Source organism: Suncus etruscus, chromosome 7 (genome assembly GCF_024139225.1).
Source record: "Suncus etruscus isolate mSunEtr1 chromosome 7, mSunEtr1.pri.cur, whole genome shotgun sequence".
NCBI lineage: Eukaryota > Metazoa > Chordata > Mammalia > Eulipotyphla > Soricidae > Suncus > Suncus etruscus.
Genome location: NC_064854.1, coordinates 54028983 through 54044903, shown reverse-complemented (window position 1 = coordinate 54044903; position 15921 = coordinate 54028983). Strand labels below are relative to the sequence as shown.

At 50.4% G+C, this 15921-nt stretch overlaps 1 protein-coding gene across 1 annotated transcript; it reads right to left on the bottom strand.

Annotated features, from left to right (window-relative positions):
• Window positions 1-497: 497 nt before the first annotated feature.
• On the bottom strand, window positions 498-11676 carry GLUL (glutamate-ammonia ligase). The gene is made up of 7 exons (XM_049776536.1): window positions 11554-11676; window positions 8009-8187; window positions 6050-6211; window positions 4417-4563; window positions 4000-4127; window positions 2236-2435; window positions 498-1355 (listed from the first exon to the last, which is right to left on the bottom strand). Exons 2-7 carry the CDS (start codon window positions 8172-8174, stop codon window positions 1037-1039), a joined length of 1122 nt encoding a protein of 373 aa, XP_049632493.1. The 5' UTR covers window positions 8175-8187; window positions 11554-11676; the 3' UTR covers window positions 498-1036.
• Between the last annotated feature and the right edge of the window lie 4245 nt (window positions 11677-15921).

Here is a 15921-nt window from a genome sequence, read left to right as displayed (position 1 = left end):
TAACCTGGGCGCTGCCAGGTGTGACCCCCCCCAAAAAAAACCCTAACAATGAAAATGTAGAATCTGGGGCCGGAGCAATAGCAATGAGGAGAGTATTTGTTTCCCTTGCTTGTGACAGATCATGTTCAGTCCCCAGCATGCCATAGGGTCCCTGAACACCACCAGGAGTGTTCCCTGAGCACAGAGCCAGGATAAGCCAAGTGCCACTGGGTTGGCTGTGTTGGCTGACACACAAATCCCACCACATAAATCACCCCAGAAGCCCCTTTTGTCAGTCTGATGCTTTAAGTTTTAAATCCTGTGTGCATTCATCTTTTCAAAGATTCAGGATTCAGGGAATACCCACCCCAGCCACTTGCTACAGATGAGCCCTCCCACTGAAAGGTCCAACGTGGGACAAGCAGGACCACTAGCCCGCCAACCCCTCCAAATTGGGCTCTCACCAACCAGAATGGCTTGGGCCCCTCTTTGGCAAAGAACCACACATAGGCACACAGTCGCAGAGATAATTTTTGTTTTACATTTAAATATAAAAATACTACTCTGCTTTGGGGTTAAAAACAGGCCACACTATAACTTTTTTCTTCACAGGTAGAGCTAAGAGTCTGCTGGCACTGGGAGGGCCTTCAAGTGGGAGAAAGAAGGGTTCTCATCTCACTGCACCCTGGGGTCAGTGTATACCTCCATAACCCTCCCTTTTTGGGCTCCCCTGCAAGAGCTTTCTCCTTTCCCCCCAATACAGACGTGCACACCTGACACATAGGTGGAAGCCAGTGGTTAGGTTCCCTCACCCGCCCCACTAACACTTGTTCTAGAAAGTTCAGTGAGAGGAAATCAAGGAGGTGGCAGTGAAGAGATTAGGAACTGGGGCTCCTGGGCCCCTTGGCCAAAGAAGCCGAGCCATCTTAATGAGGCACGAGGAATAGAAAAAGACCAGCGTTTCCCAACTATTCATTTACAGCTATTTGGGAGGGAGTAGGGGAAGGGGGGGTGCTTGGTTAGGGGTGGGGGGCATGGTGTGCGAGGCGAGTCCGTTTTAGTTCTTGTACTGGAACGGCTCCTCCCCGGTCTCATTGAGCAGACACGTACGGACAATGGCTTCCGTCACGGAGAAGGGATCACAGTTGGCGGAAGGACGGCGGTCCTCAAAGTAACCCCGTTTCTCCTGGCCCACAGTCCGAGGGATGCGGATACTAGCGCCTCGGTTTGCCACTCCGGCCGAGAAGTCGTTGATGTTGGAGGTCTCGTGGAAGCCCGTCAGGCGCCGTGCATTGTCCAGGCCCCCCTTGGGGTCGTAGGCGCGGATGTGATATTGGTGTCGCTTGCTCAGTCTCTCAATGGCCTCCTCGATGAACCTGAGGTGCACAGATAACACGGGCATGGGAGGCCAATGAGGAGAGCGCTGGCCCTCCGTATGGCTGATCTGATCTGAGTTCCATTTCTAGCATCCCATAGGGTCCCCGGAGCACCTCCAGGAATGACCTCTAAGCCCCACCAGGTGAGAACCGAAAAGCAAGACAGAAGCAAAAACATGGAGGTGGGGGTTTCCCATCAGGTCCCCTGAGGGACAAAAGCAGCAAATTAACAATGTGAGGAGGGGTGGTGGTGGTCCTAACTGCCCATGAGGATCAGAGCTTAGGATTTTGGTGACAAAGATTCTATTCGATTGGCAGGTTTCTTCCCACGTGTGAACTGAATTTGTTCACCTAGGCTGGATGAACCCAGTCCTTATTTATTTTGGGGGGCTCCTACTCTGCAGTGCTAAGGACTCAGTCATTCTTAGAAACAAATCCAGTTTCTAATCTGTCAGCCTGCCCCACCATGATCCTTGCACTCTCTACAGAAGAACATAATTCATTATTTTTCTCCTGGCTCTGTGCTCAGTCACTCCTAGCAGGGATTGGGAGACCATCTGGAGTGCTGATTGAGCCCACTCAGCCACATGCAATACAAGTGCCCCACCTGCTGTAGTATCTCTCCAGACCCCTTTCATTCATTACTTATGTTTGGTTTGTTTTAGGGCCACACCTGGTGGTGCTCAGGGGACCCTACAGGATGCCAGAAATCAAACCTGTATAGGTCTGTCACTGCTGTTCTACTTCTCCAATCCCAATAATTCATTATTTTACAAAATAGTAGGTTTCAAGAATCTATGGCAACCAAGAGCTAGAGTACTGAACTGGAACCCTGTTCATGCCAAGAGGGTAAAAATTGGGAGGTGGGGGTGTCACTCACTTGAGCCCGTTGTCCTCACGCATAGCCTTGGTGCTGAAGTTGGTGTGGCAGCCGGCACCATTCCAGTTCCCAGGAATGGGCTTTGGGTCGAAGGTGGCGATCACCCCAAAGTCTTCACACACACGGTGCAAGATGAAACGGGCCACCCACAGGTGATCACCCATGTCGATCCCTTCACAGGGTCCGATTTGGAATTCCCACTGTGGAACAGAGAGGGTCAGGTTGAAGAGGAAGCCAGGATGATTTGCCTGTCTCAGTCTTGAACCACTCCCCTTTTAGAATAATTTGATTTTGGGGCCACACTCAGAGGTGCTCAAGGGTTACCCCTAGCTCTGAACTCAGGAATTATTTCTGACGGTGCTCAAGGAACCATATGGGATCACAGGGACTGAACCGAGTCAGCCACATAGAAGGCAAGTGCCCTCCCTACTTTATTTATTTATTGATATTTGAATCACAACTGACAGTGTTTAGGGTTTTTTCCTTGCTCTGCATTCAGAATTACTCCTGGCAGGCTCAGGGGACCATATGGGTTGCCAGGGATCAAACCCAGGTTGGCCACATACAAGGCAAATGTCCTACCCATTGTGCTATCACTCTGTGCTTGCCCCCCACCTAAGTGGAAGAAAAACACAAATATGAAAGGATGGAATCAGAAGCCAAGCAGTCTCAGGTACATAGGTGGCATTAAAAAAGGACAGAACTAGGGGCCAGAGAGATAGCATGGAGGTAGGGCGTTTACGCCTTGCATGCAGAAGGTTGGTGGTTCGAATCCCAGCATCCCATATGGTCCCCCAAGCCTGCCAGGAGCAATTTCTGAGAATAAAGCCAGGAGTAACCTGAGCACTGCCGGGGTGTGACTCAAACACCAAAAAAGAAAGAAAGAAAGAAAGAAAGAAAGAAGGAAGGAAGGAAGGAAGGAAGGAAGGAAGGAAGGAAGGAAGGAAGGAAGGAAGGAAGGAAGGAAGGAAGGAAGGAAGGAAGGAAGGAAGGAAGGAAGGAAGGAAGGAAGGAAGGAAGGAAGGAAGGAAGGAAGGAAGAAAGAAAGAAAGAAAGAAAGAAAGAAAGAAAGAAAGAAAGAAAGAAAGAAAGAAAGAAAGAAAGAAAGAAAGAAAGAAAGAAAGAAAGAAAGAAAGAAAGAAAGAAAGAAAGAAAGAACAGGACTAAATATTCATACCAAAGGCAACAATAGAATTGAAAGACCCAAACTTTAACAAACTTTAACTCCAACAACTTTAACAACTTAAAATGAGCCTGTTATACTGGCAGGTTGGGGAAGAGGGGAGGGGATGGTATGGGATGCATTTGGAGAACATTGATGGAGGGAAGTTGGCACTGGTGGTACTGTTGGCCCTGATTCACTGTATGTCTGAACCCCAACTATGAAGGACTTTGTAAATCACAATCATTTCAATAAAATAAAAATTTAAAAAATAAAGGAAATCTAAATTTAATAAAAAGCATAAAATAAAAAAAATAATAAAGAATGGGGCTGGAGTGATAGTACAGCGGTAGGGCATTTGCCTTGCATGCAGCTGACCCAGGACAAACCTAGGTTTAATCCCAGGCATCCCATATGGTCCACCAAGCAGGGGCAATTTCTGAGCGCATAGCCAGGCATAACCCCTCAGCATCACTGGGTGTGGCCCCAAAACCATCACAATAATAATAATATTAATAAAATAATAATAAAGAAGTTTGGTTTTAAAAACCCCATATGCTGTACCCAAAGTCTTCCACATGCTGGGGTGGGGGCAGGGTTACCTGAGCAGGCATCACTTCAGCATTGGTCCCCCCGATCTTGATGCCAGCATATAGGCAGGCCCGGTAATGAGCTTCCACAATGTCACGCCCATAGGCTTTGTCGGAACCTACACCGCAGTAGTAGGGACCTGTGGGGAGGGAGTAGAGAAGTCAAGTTGCGTAAGACAGAGAGGGATCCTGTAAGCTCCGGGACTGTGTCGGAGCAAGGTCTGGCAGGTGGGGCTCCCTCTGGACCCTAAAAGTCTTCAACACACTCCACCTCACCGTGACTACGACTCCCCGCACAGATTTCAAACTACACACACAGATTTGGGAGAGATGAAAGCTGGGTCAGCTAATGTGGGACATTCGCATAGATTTTCCCAGGCCTAGGGACTCTCCTTGCAAAGTTGAGAGGGTACGGGAGGGCAGCCTTACCTTGGGGCCCAGGGAAGCCATTGGAGGGCCAGCCGAAAGGGTGCCCATCTGTGCCCAAGAGCGTGTACTCCTGTTCCATCCCAAACCAAGGGTGCTGGTTGCTCACCATGTCCATGATGCGTTTACAGGTGTGTCTTAAATTGGTCTCTATTAGCAATGAGAAAAAAGTTATGTTAGGGAGAAGCCTGGAACAGCCAACAGTGCTCGAAGCTGACTTTGGAGCTGCATGAGTCAAGCCCCATTGTTAACCAGCCAGAGCGCCCCATCCAAGCAAGAGGGAGGCCAGGGAGACACTTGTGAGTAACCACTATGGAGGGTTGGAAGGACTCAGAAAATAAAAAACCATGATTCTAACTAAAGTGGGTCACAGCCATACTATGCCCAGTGGAGCCAGAACACAAAGCACAATCTCAACTAATCTGCAGGCCAGCCCCCTGCCCCCCACTGGGAGCAAAAGTCAGGGGCTTAACCCTTTTATTCACGGGACAGCTACGTCCAGGCAGCAGGATGGTCCCGAGGATCTCAGGCTTGTGTGCCAAAGCAACAGACAGTTGGTCCTGAGAATCCCATTTTTAGCAGTTTCCAGACTGAGTGCGGGGCTTTAAAATACCAGCTTGGGACAAAGAGAAACGTCTCCTTCCTGCTTAGCTCTTCTTGGCCTCCTCAGTTTAGGGTCAGAGCCAGACTCTAGCGTTGGTGTTCAGAAAACCATACAGTCAGTGTTGGGGAGAGGAGAGAACCCAGGGTCTCTGGCATGCAGAGCTCTTTAGGCAGTGCTCCTGTCTACAGAACTCTCTAGCTCCACCATGGGATTTAAAAAAATTAAAACCAATCTCAAGAACAGCCTAAGTGAGCGCTAGAAGTTTCCATTTGTACAAGCTGGAGAACTGGAGAACCTGTGAAATTGCTGGCATCCTAGGCTTCAGTGCTCTGACCTTTGCCACAGCATGACGTGACTTTCAACACACAGGCTTCTTGGAACTAGCTTGGAACCAGGCACTTGCTATTGCCAAAGTGGCACTGGCTGAGGACAGAAAGACATGCCAGGACACCGAACCACCATTGAGTTGCAATGGGTTGGCTTGGCTTTGGGAACAATGAAACAAAAGCCCCAGGCTGGGAGCATGGAGCAGGTGGGGGGTTGCACTGTGGGGCCTTGTGCTCAGATTTATGCCAATGGCTGATGAGAGAAAAAGACAATGGCCACATGCTGGAGACACAGCTGCCCAGGATGAATGGGCACATATGAATGCATGCAGTGAGCCAGACCAATGCATATGATGCGCTGATGCTTCCCACTGTAAACTTGGCCGATACAATCATTCCTTCTAGCAAGTTCAATGCCAGTGGGCCAACTCCACAACCAATACCCTCTTAGCCTTGGAGTGGGTAGAAGGAAATGTTGGGGGATTCTGGAAGAATCTGAGTGAGGCCATGCATAGACAGTAGCCAAAGATCATCCTGCTGTTGAGAAGGCAGGAAGCCCAGGAAGCTGTGGTTTCAAGCCTTGCACCCTCCCACCCCCAAAATCAGGCCTGACAATGCTCCTCCCCCACTTCTGGGTAATCCCTCCTCACCCCCCCCCCCCAAGCAGCAGTCCTGCTGCATCCCTGTCCCCAATTCCCATGCACACCTGCTGGTTTTCGGTTGTACTTAAAGACCTCACAGAAGATCAGTTTGTTGGGATCCTTGCGGAAAGGGTCCCGAAACATGGCAGCTGGGACGAGATACATGTCACTGTTGGAACCTTCAGACTGGAAAGTGCTGGAGCCATCAAAATTCCACTCAGGCAACTCTGTAGGGTGGGGGGACAGACAGACACACATGGGGGTGAGGCCAAGTGGGTGTGCATGGGAGCAGGGAGCTGGGCAGAATAGAGACATGACCAAGGCAGCCTCTTGTTTGTCATCCACAGCAGAGCCCCATGTCTGGGAGGCCAGATGCTGGGAACACTTCCTATCCGGGGACCCATCTTGCTGCCTTAGTCTCACAAAAACCTCAGTCTGGAGCAAAAACACAGCAGGGAAAGTGTTTTCCTTGCACCTGGCCAACCTGGGGTTGATTGGCATTCCCTGAGCTTACCAAGATTGATTTCTGAGTGCAAAGCCAAGAGTAACCCGAGCACCGCCGGGTGTGGCCCAAAAACAACAGTAACAACAAAACAAAACAAAAATAACAAAAAAATGTGGACAAAGGACAGCATCCCGGAAGATAGAGCCATTCAGACTTAAATACACTTGCCCTCTTTCTAGTCTAGAAGGCTGAAGAAAGTACACCAACGCATCATAACGGAAAACAACCAACCAAATTAGTCCACTGACAAACCAATTTCAGGGCTCAAAGGGAGAAGCCAAGGGTTGTGCACAGGCACACATGTGGACAGGGAGAGCCTTTCCCATCACTGGGGGCTGCAGGAGCACCTCTGAGGTAGCCCTGGAGGATTCCAGCAGGGCTGGGTAGAACCCCCACTCCCTGAAAAATTGAGGGCTAGAGAATCCAAGGGTTAACGACAAGTAACTTGCATGTCACCAGCTATTTATCTGTGGTTTCTGGCACATGTGCCCCCCTGAACTTTGCCAAATAATGGGCAAAACTGCGGATAAGCTGATCAGACAACAATTGGAATCTCAGGGCCAGAAAGATAGCTCAGCAGGTAGGACGTTTGCCTTGCATGCAGCTGACCTGGGTTCAATCTCCAGTATCCCATATGGTCCCTTGAGCCCACTAGGAGTAATTCCTGACTGTAGAACCAGGAGTTACCCCCTGGGTACTGCTGGGTGTGGGCCAAAATCCTAAATACCCTACCCCCACCCCCACCCCCCAAAAAAGGCTGGAGCAATAGCACAGTGGATATGGTGTTTGCCTTGCATGTGGCAGTCTGGGTTTGATTCCAGCATCCCATATGGTTCCCCAAGCCTACCAGGAGTAACCCCTGAGCACAGCAAGGTGTAGCCCAAAAGGCCAAAAAAAAAAAAAAAAAGAGGAAAAAAAAAGAATCCCCTTCTAGAAGCTTAGCTTTCCCTGCCTCTCCAAAGTCAAACAAAACAGAAACCACTTCAGGGCTTGTTTGCTTTGCATCCAGAACCCCAAAAGCAGTGAAATCTGCAATCCTAGTCCAAGAGTTCGCAAAGCAGATGGTCAGCCTAGCATAGTGGTTCCCAAACTGAGTTCCTGAGGGTGACTGGGGGATCCCCAGCAACTCTCCCACCCACCCACTCCTAATTTTGTCTTCACAGGACTGGCTGGATCACAGTGAAGGTTCATTTCGAGCAAGTATTTTTGGATTAGATTGGATTTTGGTTTTTGGCAGCATCCAGCAGTGCTCAGGGTTGACTCCTGGCTCTGCATTCAAGGATCACTCCTAGTGAGGCTTGGGGGACCCTATGGGATACCAGGGATGGAACCCGGTTTCTTGGTTGGCCCTGCATAAGGCCAGTCCCCTCCCCATTGTGCTATCACCTTGGCCCCCAAATAGGAGCTTCATTTCAATCAGGGTTCCCTGTTGCCCTGCTCTAAAGACAAGGAGATTGCAGGTGTGTGTGTGGGGGGGTGGTATAGGCTAAAGGAAGACACCCCCTTACCCCCCACTCACCTTCCACACTCTTGGGCTCGCAGTCAAGTGTCCGGGTCTTGCATCGCAGGCCCTCACCAGTGCCGTCAATCCAGATGTACATTGCTTGGACCTTCTCGCCTTGCGGCAGGGACATGTACATCTGCTTGATGCCTTTGTTCAGATGGGAGCTTGTGGAGGTTGCCATGCTGGAAGATGTTCTTGGGAGAAAAATAAAAACGCAGATGAAGCCCTTAGCACTCCCTAAGCCTAAGAAGGCCCTTGGCAAGGCCACAAAGCAGTGATTGTTTTGTTTTGGGAAGGGTGTTGAGCATTTTATTGATTATACCTGGAAGGGAATTCAAGATTTTTAAATTTGTTTGGGGCCACACTTGGTTTACTTCAGGTTCTGAACTCAGTAATCGGTCCTGGTGAGGCTTGAGGAACCTTGAGGTGCTAGAGATTGGACCCAGGTTTACCATGTGCAAGCAAACAACCTCCAACTGTACTATCTCTCTGAATCTCCAACCCTATTTGTTTATTTTGGTTTGGGGGGGGGGGTCCACACCCAACAGTGCTCATGGTTTAAGTCTGGCTCTGTGCTCAGGGGATCACTCCTAGCAGTGCTCAGGGAACCATATGGGGTGCTGAGAATAGAACCCCAATCTGCCACAATCAAGGCCAGAACCTTCCCCCTGTGATTGTTTTGGCATCTCAAGATTTTTATTTATTTTTTGTTTGTTTTTTGGCCACACCTAGTGACGCTCAGGGGTTACTCCTGGCTATGTGCTCAGAAATCACTCTTGGCTTGGGGGAACCATATGGGTCGCCGGGGGATCCAACCACAGTTCATCCTAGGCTAGTGCATGCAGGCAAAGGCAGACACCTTACCGATTTGCAGAACCGCTCTGGCCCCTCAAGATTTTTATTTTTATTTATTTATTTATTTTTGGTTTTTGGGTCACACCCAGCAGTGCTCAGGGGATCATATGGGATGCCAGGATTCGAACTGATGACCTTCTACATAAAAGGCAAATGCCTTACCTCCATGCTATCTCTCTGGCCCCAAGAATTTTATTTTTTTTTTTTTTTGGTTTTTGGGCCACACCCGGTGACGCTCAGGGGTTACTCCTGGCTATGCGCTCAGAAGTCGCTCCTGGCTTGGGGGACCATATGGGACGCCGGGGGATCGAACCGCGGTCCGTCTCCTAGGCTAGCGCAGGTAAGAATTTTATTTTTAACTAAAAATTCCATCCAAGCTTGAATCTACACGGGAGGCCTGAGCTTTAAGCTTTTGACATAGCTGGGAGGCAATTTCTTTGCTAAGAAATTTCTTTGCCATTTCTTTGTTAAGAGGAAGCCCAAGAAACCCAGAAGTTCAGAGTCAAAATTCCTGGAAGTAGGATCTGGGATCTGAGTTCTTGGAGGCAGCCTAGAAAGGGTTGGTGGTCAAGTTTTCTCCCTTAGTCTGAATCATTGTAGCTGATTCCTCAGGCCCCTAAAAACAAAAACTACAACCCACTTTGATGGTAAGGGAAAAGCAGGCAGCTAAAGAGATTTAAACACTGGAGTCTGGAGTAACAGTACAGTGGGGAAGGCACTTGTTTTGTACAAGACCAAACTGGGTTCCAACCCTGGGATCCCATATGATTCTCCAAGCACCACCAGGAGTGATCCCTGAGTTCAGAGCCAGGAGTAAGCCCTGAGCACGGCTCAGTTTGGCCCCTCCAAACTAAAAAAAAAAAAAAACAGTCTTCCTACTAGACATAAGAGATTTAAGCAAGGTTTAAATACCAAACTGCAATCCAGGAATACCCCCACCCCACGAAGTTTTAGCCCATAATTTCTAGAACCTGACCATTCCTGAGCCCCATGGGACCCACTTGGTAAAAAAAAAAAAAAAATACAAAAATCCCCACTTGGGCCGGAGCAACAGTACAGTGGGGAAGGCACTCGCCTTACATATAACAGACCCAGCCTCGACCCTTGGCATCCCATATGGTCCCCTAAGCCCCTGAGCACCACCAAGTGTGGCCCAAAAATCAAAAAGAAAAGAAGAAAAAAAAAAAAATCCCAATTTCTGAGAACAGAGAAGCTTCGCAGGGCACCAGCCCAACCTCACAGCTCTCAACCAAACACAAATCCCTGAGCCCCAAACCAGTTCCCCACAAGAGGAAACACCCTCCCCGTGCCTCCCCCTCCGGGTCCGGGGTGTCTGGGAAGGAACATACTGTCCTCCAATAACTTGGGCTAGTGTCGTTCTGAGGCGGTTTTTCATGGGCAAGTATCCATGTCTGGCTGGGTGAAAACAGAACCACAGGAGTATCCGGTTCTTCTCGGGCTGGGTCCAACTTACCCCTTCAAGGCAGACCAAGGCCGAGAAGAATCCATTCCTGACCCCCTCAAACTCCTATTTAAACCCATGAGGCCCCCCTCAAACCTAGAAAGTCCCTTATTCCCTGAATGCAATTTTGGCACCCGGCTGTTTCTGGGTAAGGGGAGGCGGAACAGTGGGGTCATGAGGTGCATCAGCAGAGAGCTGTCCAAGTTCACAGAGTGTGTGTGTGCGGTGGGGTGGGGTGGGGGGTCCCCCACTTCACACTCACCCCATCCACAGTACGTTAACCTCCCCCCTGTCCCTTCTGTGGTGCTTAGAATGATGTCGCCTCTCCAGCTTGGTGCTGTCGGCCTCCTCCTCCAGGAATGGGTGTGAGCATTTTCGGGGTGTAGGCGACTGGCACTGGGAGCGACAGGGCGAGGAGCAGTCAGAAAGTTCCTTGTGGGCCGGCGGCGGCGGCGGGTGCAAAATGCTGCAGGGTGCCAGCTGCTGCTGGCCTAGGCCGCGGGTCTTGCACGGGTTCCTCTCGCCCGGGCTCACGGCACCACCGGGGCTCATCCCGTAGGCCGCAAAGCCGTAGTAGTTGTGCGGCGGGGGGCCGGGGGGCTGCTGCGTGTCCCCGTCCAGCTGGGGGTCCCCATCCTCCTCTCCCAGCGGGGCTTTCGGCCAGACTTTACGGCAGGGGGGAGCGGGGACACCCCACTTCCCGCCCCGCGGTGGTGGGGAGCCCGGGTAATCCACCTTGATGATCGATCAAACCCCTTGGGAGGGAGGGGGCCCACTCCAACGTCCCCCCCGTGCGGATCTCAGGGACGAGCCCGCCGCCACGGGGCCATAATCCCTCCGAGGCGGGGACGGGACGGACGACGAGGCTAGGGCCGGTAGTGGGGCCTCCCTCCGGGCCGGCCATGCCAAGCCCCCGCGGGAGCCCCTTTGTTCGGTCACAGAGGGAGCCCCCCCTGGCACCCCGACTCATCCCGGGGGGCCACCCCACACACACATCTGCCTCTCCCAGGCCTCTCCAACGGGCGTCCACTAAGAGCTCCCGTCTGGCTCCATGCACCGAGCCGGGGCAGCCCTCGAAGCCCGGAGGAGGGTGCATGCATGCAGGACGCACCCCGCAGGCCGGCCGCCAGGGGCGACGCGAGTTGATCAAAACAAGCCCCCGCCCAAGCTCGGGAACCAGACCCGGGGCTTTGGGACTCAAGAGGGCCTCCAGGGCCGGTGTGCATCCCTGCGGGGCGCTTACCTGGAGAGCGAGCCGATTGCAAGAACAAGGGACGCAGGCGACGAGGACCAGGCACACGCAGGGCCGCGGGCAGAGAGAGAGAAGAAACGAGCAACCGGTCACTCCAAGCCCATCCTCCGCTCTGCACCGCCTGGCGCCGCCGCCGCCTTTTATAGGCCTCCCGGGCCGCGCCCCCTAGAGCTCTGATTGGCTCCTCGAGACCGGCGCGCGGCCTGAGCGCCGCGGCTATTGGTCGAGCGCAGCGAAGGGGCGGGCCAGCCTCTAGGGGAAGAAAGAAAGGGAAAGGGCCGCGGGGGAGGGGTGCTTGCCCCGCCCCCTGCCCTGCCCTGCCCTGTCCTGCCCCGTGCCACCCGGCCCTGCTTGCTTGCTGGCCTTTAGGGACCAGAGTTTTGCAGAAGCATCTTGGTTGCAGACCCCAGAGCGCCCCAGAGCTAGTGGGTGTTAGAACCCACTAGCGCTCATCTATCTTTAACTGTGCCTTTTGTTATTGGGGATCCTCCCCGTGCCCCCCCCCCTCCATCTTCTTGGCTCTGTTTGCTCCAGTGAAGTGGGCAGCGCTGGGCCTGGGCATTAACTAGAAGTCTTGGCTGAGACGATTCTTCTGCAGGGCCTTCTCACCTCCCTCAGCCCGCAGCCCTCAGCGGGATCACATCAGGGGTCTGATGTGAGTGAGGGGTTCTGCATGAGGGGGAACTGTTCCTGGAGGATATGATCTTTCTAGAGAGGTCTTGTGGGCTTTGGGGAGACGGTGTGGGGCTCTGTTTGATCCAGCCGGTTCCACCTGTAAGACTTTTCAACCTCTCTGCGCCGGTGTTTCTTCATCTGCAAATAAGGGGGTTCAAGGGTTTTTTTGGAGTTAGCCCACCAGATCTGAAATTCTGAGCACCAACCAACGGAGAAGCTGGAAAGCTTCACTTGCAAGCTGTCTGTGCAGTTCCAAAGTAGTGTCCCAAATGGTCCCTTAAAACTTTCTCCCTGGCTTTGCTCCTCAAATATTGAATGGCGTGTTCTTTTGAGTGTAGGAAAGGACAGGGGAAAAAAAAAGGTTGGAGCAATAGGACAGAATGACTGCCTTGCATGTAGCCTGTAGTGGTTTGATCCCTGGTACCCCATACGGTCCCCCCCCCAAAAAAAAAAAAAACCCTGAGTGCAGAGCCTGAGAACTCTGAAAAAGTAAAAGAGAAAATAAATTCCCACTTTCTTATCTCAGTCTTGTTTGAAACATGCCTATGTGAAAGACAAATTAAAGGGATCATGTATGTACCATGCAGGATCACATATATACCACGTGGGATCATATATATACTATGCACCACACAGACACAATTCACCTCCTGGTGGCCTTGCCTGCCTCTGCTTGTGTGGGTCACCTGCATTCTCTGATGGTGCCAAACCTAGATTGTATCTGCCAGGCACACCAGAATTAGAGATGTGGACATTTTTCTGGGGGAAGTCAAGCTGTCTTGCTTCCCAGTGCCTTTGGAAGAGGAAAGGAAGATGTTTGTTCTTCTGGTTAGTTTTGGGACCACAAATATGGCCAAAAGATGTTGCCTGTAATCACACACACACACACACACACACACACACACACACACACACACACAGTTGGCTTCTCTGCCAACATTCCTGGAAAAGTGGGACAGGAGATAGCATGGAGGTAGGGTGTGTGCCTTGCATGCAGAAGGACGGTGGTTCCAATCCCAGCATCCCATATGGTCCCCCAAGCCTGCCAGGAGCGATTTCTGAGCATAGAGCCAGGAGTAACCCCTGAGCGCTGTCGGATGTGACCCCCCCCCCCAAAAAAAATCAAAAAACATTCCTGGAAAAGTGAGTCAGTTTTTAGGTGATGCAGGTGACATTTCCTTGAGCTTTGGGAATGTCTCAGTCTGGGTGGCAGTTGGGCTAGGTAAGGCCTGGTGGGAGCTATTTGCTTTGTCAGCTTCCTCTGGATTCTTCAGACTGAAGGGAAAAAGTTGAGTTTCTGATCCATGTAACCAGAAACTTTCATCTGGACTCCAGATCTGACTATCTTTGTGTCAGCTTTTTAGGTAACAAGTTTGAAGCTTCAGTTTCCTGGACTGCTCACCCATTCTAGGGCCAAGATGATTTCTGCGAGGGTCAATACAAAATGGTCTATGAAAGAGCAATTAGGAGAGAGCCTGGAGCTCTATCCTGGAAGTGATCATTGTGATTCCCTAGAAGCTCTGAGGAAATAGAATTCTTCCTCTCCCCTCACACAGCCCAATCAATACAATTTGCTATTTCTATGGCAGATGCCACTGTGAATTAGAGGAAAAGAATGGTAGAAAAAGGCCAATTTCTCTCTCTCATTTTTTCCTCATACTGCCTTGAGTTCCAGCAGTGGCCAAGAAAAGGGTGTCGTTTTGAACAATGTTTCTAGAATCCCAGCTGCCTAAACACCAAAGTCTGCTCTGTGTGTCCTCACCAAGGCCCCAGGGGGGACTGCAGCCTTCCAAGAAAGTGTAAAAGTACAAGCAAGAGTACAGAGCCAACTGTTTTTTTTTTTTGGGGGGGGGTGGGGGTTACCCTGTGTTGCTGTGTGAGCACCCACTTGCCTGGCTGTACCCCTCTGCCCTCTGAAGCAAGGTATTCGTCCCTGTGCCCTCCAAGAGTACCCAGGGTGGTGTTCGATAACGGCTGTTTGTTGACCACACAAGAGTCTTGCGGCACCATCAAGAGAACAAATGCTTTGAGCTCTGATGATCAGCATGGAAGGAGATTTGCTTTGATCCAGTCATGTGACTAGGGGTGGCCCAAAAGGGGTCAAGCCTCTGCTTCTAACCCAAGAAGTTTTAGGTAACTGAAACCCACCAGAGAATCAGCCACTCCCACCCCCCAAGGAGCTCGAGGCCTAGAAAGGGAAGCTCAAAAGGGTGAAAAAAAAAAAGCAAAAGATCCTTCAAGTCTCTGCTCACCCCCAGATACTCATTCTGTACTTTTGGAGAAGTTTCAGAGAGCCAGGCCTATCCCGGCCAGTTTAACTCTACTGCCCTTAGCTCTCCCTCCTGCTTTTCCCCAAATTGCCAGCTGCCCCAATGTCTTCTGCCCCATCCATGAAAAAAAGAGCATTAGAGGGTCTGAGTTTGCCTTGCATGCGACTGTCCCAGATTTAGTCCTTAGCCTCCCATAAGGTCCCCTCTGAACCCACCAGGAATGCTCCCTGAGGGTAGAGCCAGAAATAACCTCTGAGCACTGCCCAGTATGGCCAAAATACAAAAGCACAAAGAGCATTAAAAGGCTTGAACCCACAAATTGTCTGGTTCAGGGTACAGGCTGTCTCTGAGCACAGGGCAGGAGGAGGTTCTAAGCTCTGAGGATGCTTTGAAGTTACATTTCTCTCCGGTAACACAATAACCATGTCCCAGAAGTGGGTGGTTGTGGGAGGGCAGAATTACAGGTGAGGTTGATTTCCCAATCTGCATGGGGTCTAAAAACAATTTCTTTTTTCTTTTTCATTTTGAATCACACCTGGCAATGGGATTACTTTGGGCTCTTCACTCATGAATCATTCTGGATGGTGCTTGAGAGACCATATGGGTTGTTGGGAATTGAACCTGTGTTAGCCACATGCCAAGGCAAATGTCCTCCCTGCTGTACTCTGGCCTCTCAATCTTCATCTCTTTTGTGGTTAGAAATAAAGACCTTGGTTGTTTGTCTTGTGTGTGGCAACCTGGGTTCAATCTGCAGCATCCCATATGGTTCCCTGAGCACCGCCAGGAGTAATTCCTGACTACAGAACCAAGAGTAATCCCTGAGCACTGCCAGGTATGCCCCCCCAAAAAAGAAAAAAAGAAAAGAAAGAAAGAACGAAAGAAAGAGAGAGAGAGAAAAAGAAAGAAAAAAGGCAGAAAGAGAAAGAGAGAAAGAAAGAAAGAGAAAGAAAAGAAAGAAAGAAAGAAAGAAAGAAAGAAAGAAAGAAAGAAAGAAAGAAAGAAAGAAGGAAGGAAGGAAGGAAGGAAAGAAAGAAGGAAGGAAGGAAGGAAGGAAGAAAGGAAGGAAGGAAGGAATGAAGGAAGGAAGAAAGAAAGAGAAAGAAAGAAAGAAAGAAAGAAAGAGAGAGAGAGAGAAAGAAAGAAAGAAAGAAAGAGAGAAAGAAAGAAAGAGAGAGAGAGAAAGAAAGAAAGAAGAGAGAGAAAGAGAAAGAAGAGAGAGAAGAGAGAGAAAGAAAGAAATGAAGGAGGGAAGGAAGAAAGAAGAAAGAAAAGAGAGGGGGGAAAGAAGCAAAGGAGGAAATTTGCTCAATTCAGTCCCCAGCCTGAACCCAGTGATGTTTCTTTATATCTTTCTAATTCTTTTTTTTTTTTACATCTTTCTAATTCTTGAGATGATCGGACTGATCATACCCGG

Bases quoted from the DNA above. Each gene is read 5' to 3' on its own strand.
- GLUL (XM_049776536.1), bottom strand. From the start codon at position 8,174: ATGGCAACCTCCACAAGCTCCCATCTGAACAAAGGCATCAAGCAGATG. The intron at 6,212-8,008 runs GTGAGTGGGGGG...CCCACCCTACAG, and splicing joins CGAGCCCAAGAGTGTGGAAG to AGTTGCCTGAGTGGAATTTT. The intron at 4,128-4,416 runs GTAAGGCTGCCC...CCCTCCCCACAG, and splicing joins TGGCTTCCCTGGGCCCCAAG to GTCCCTACTACTGCGGTGTA.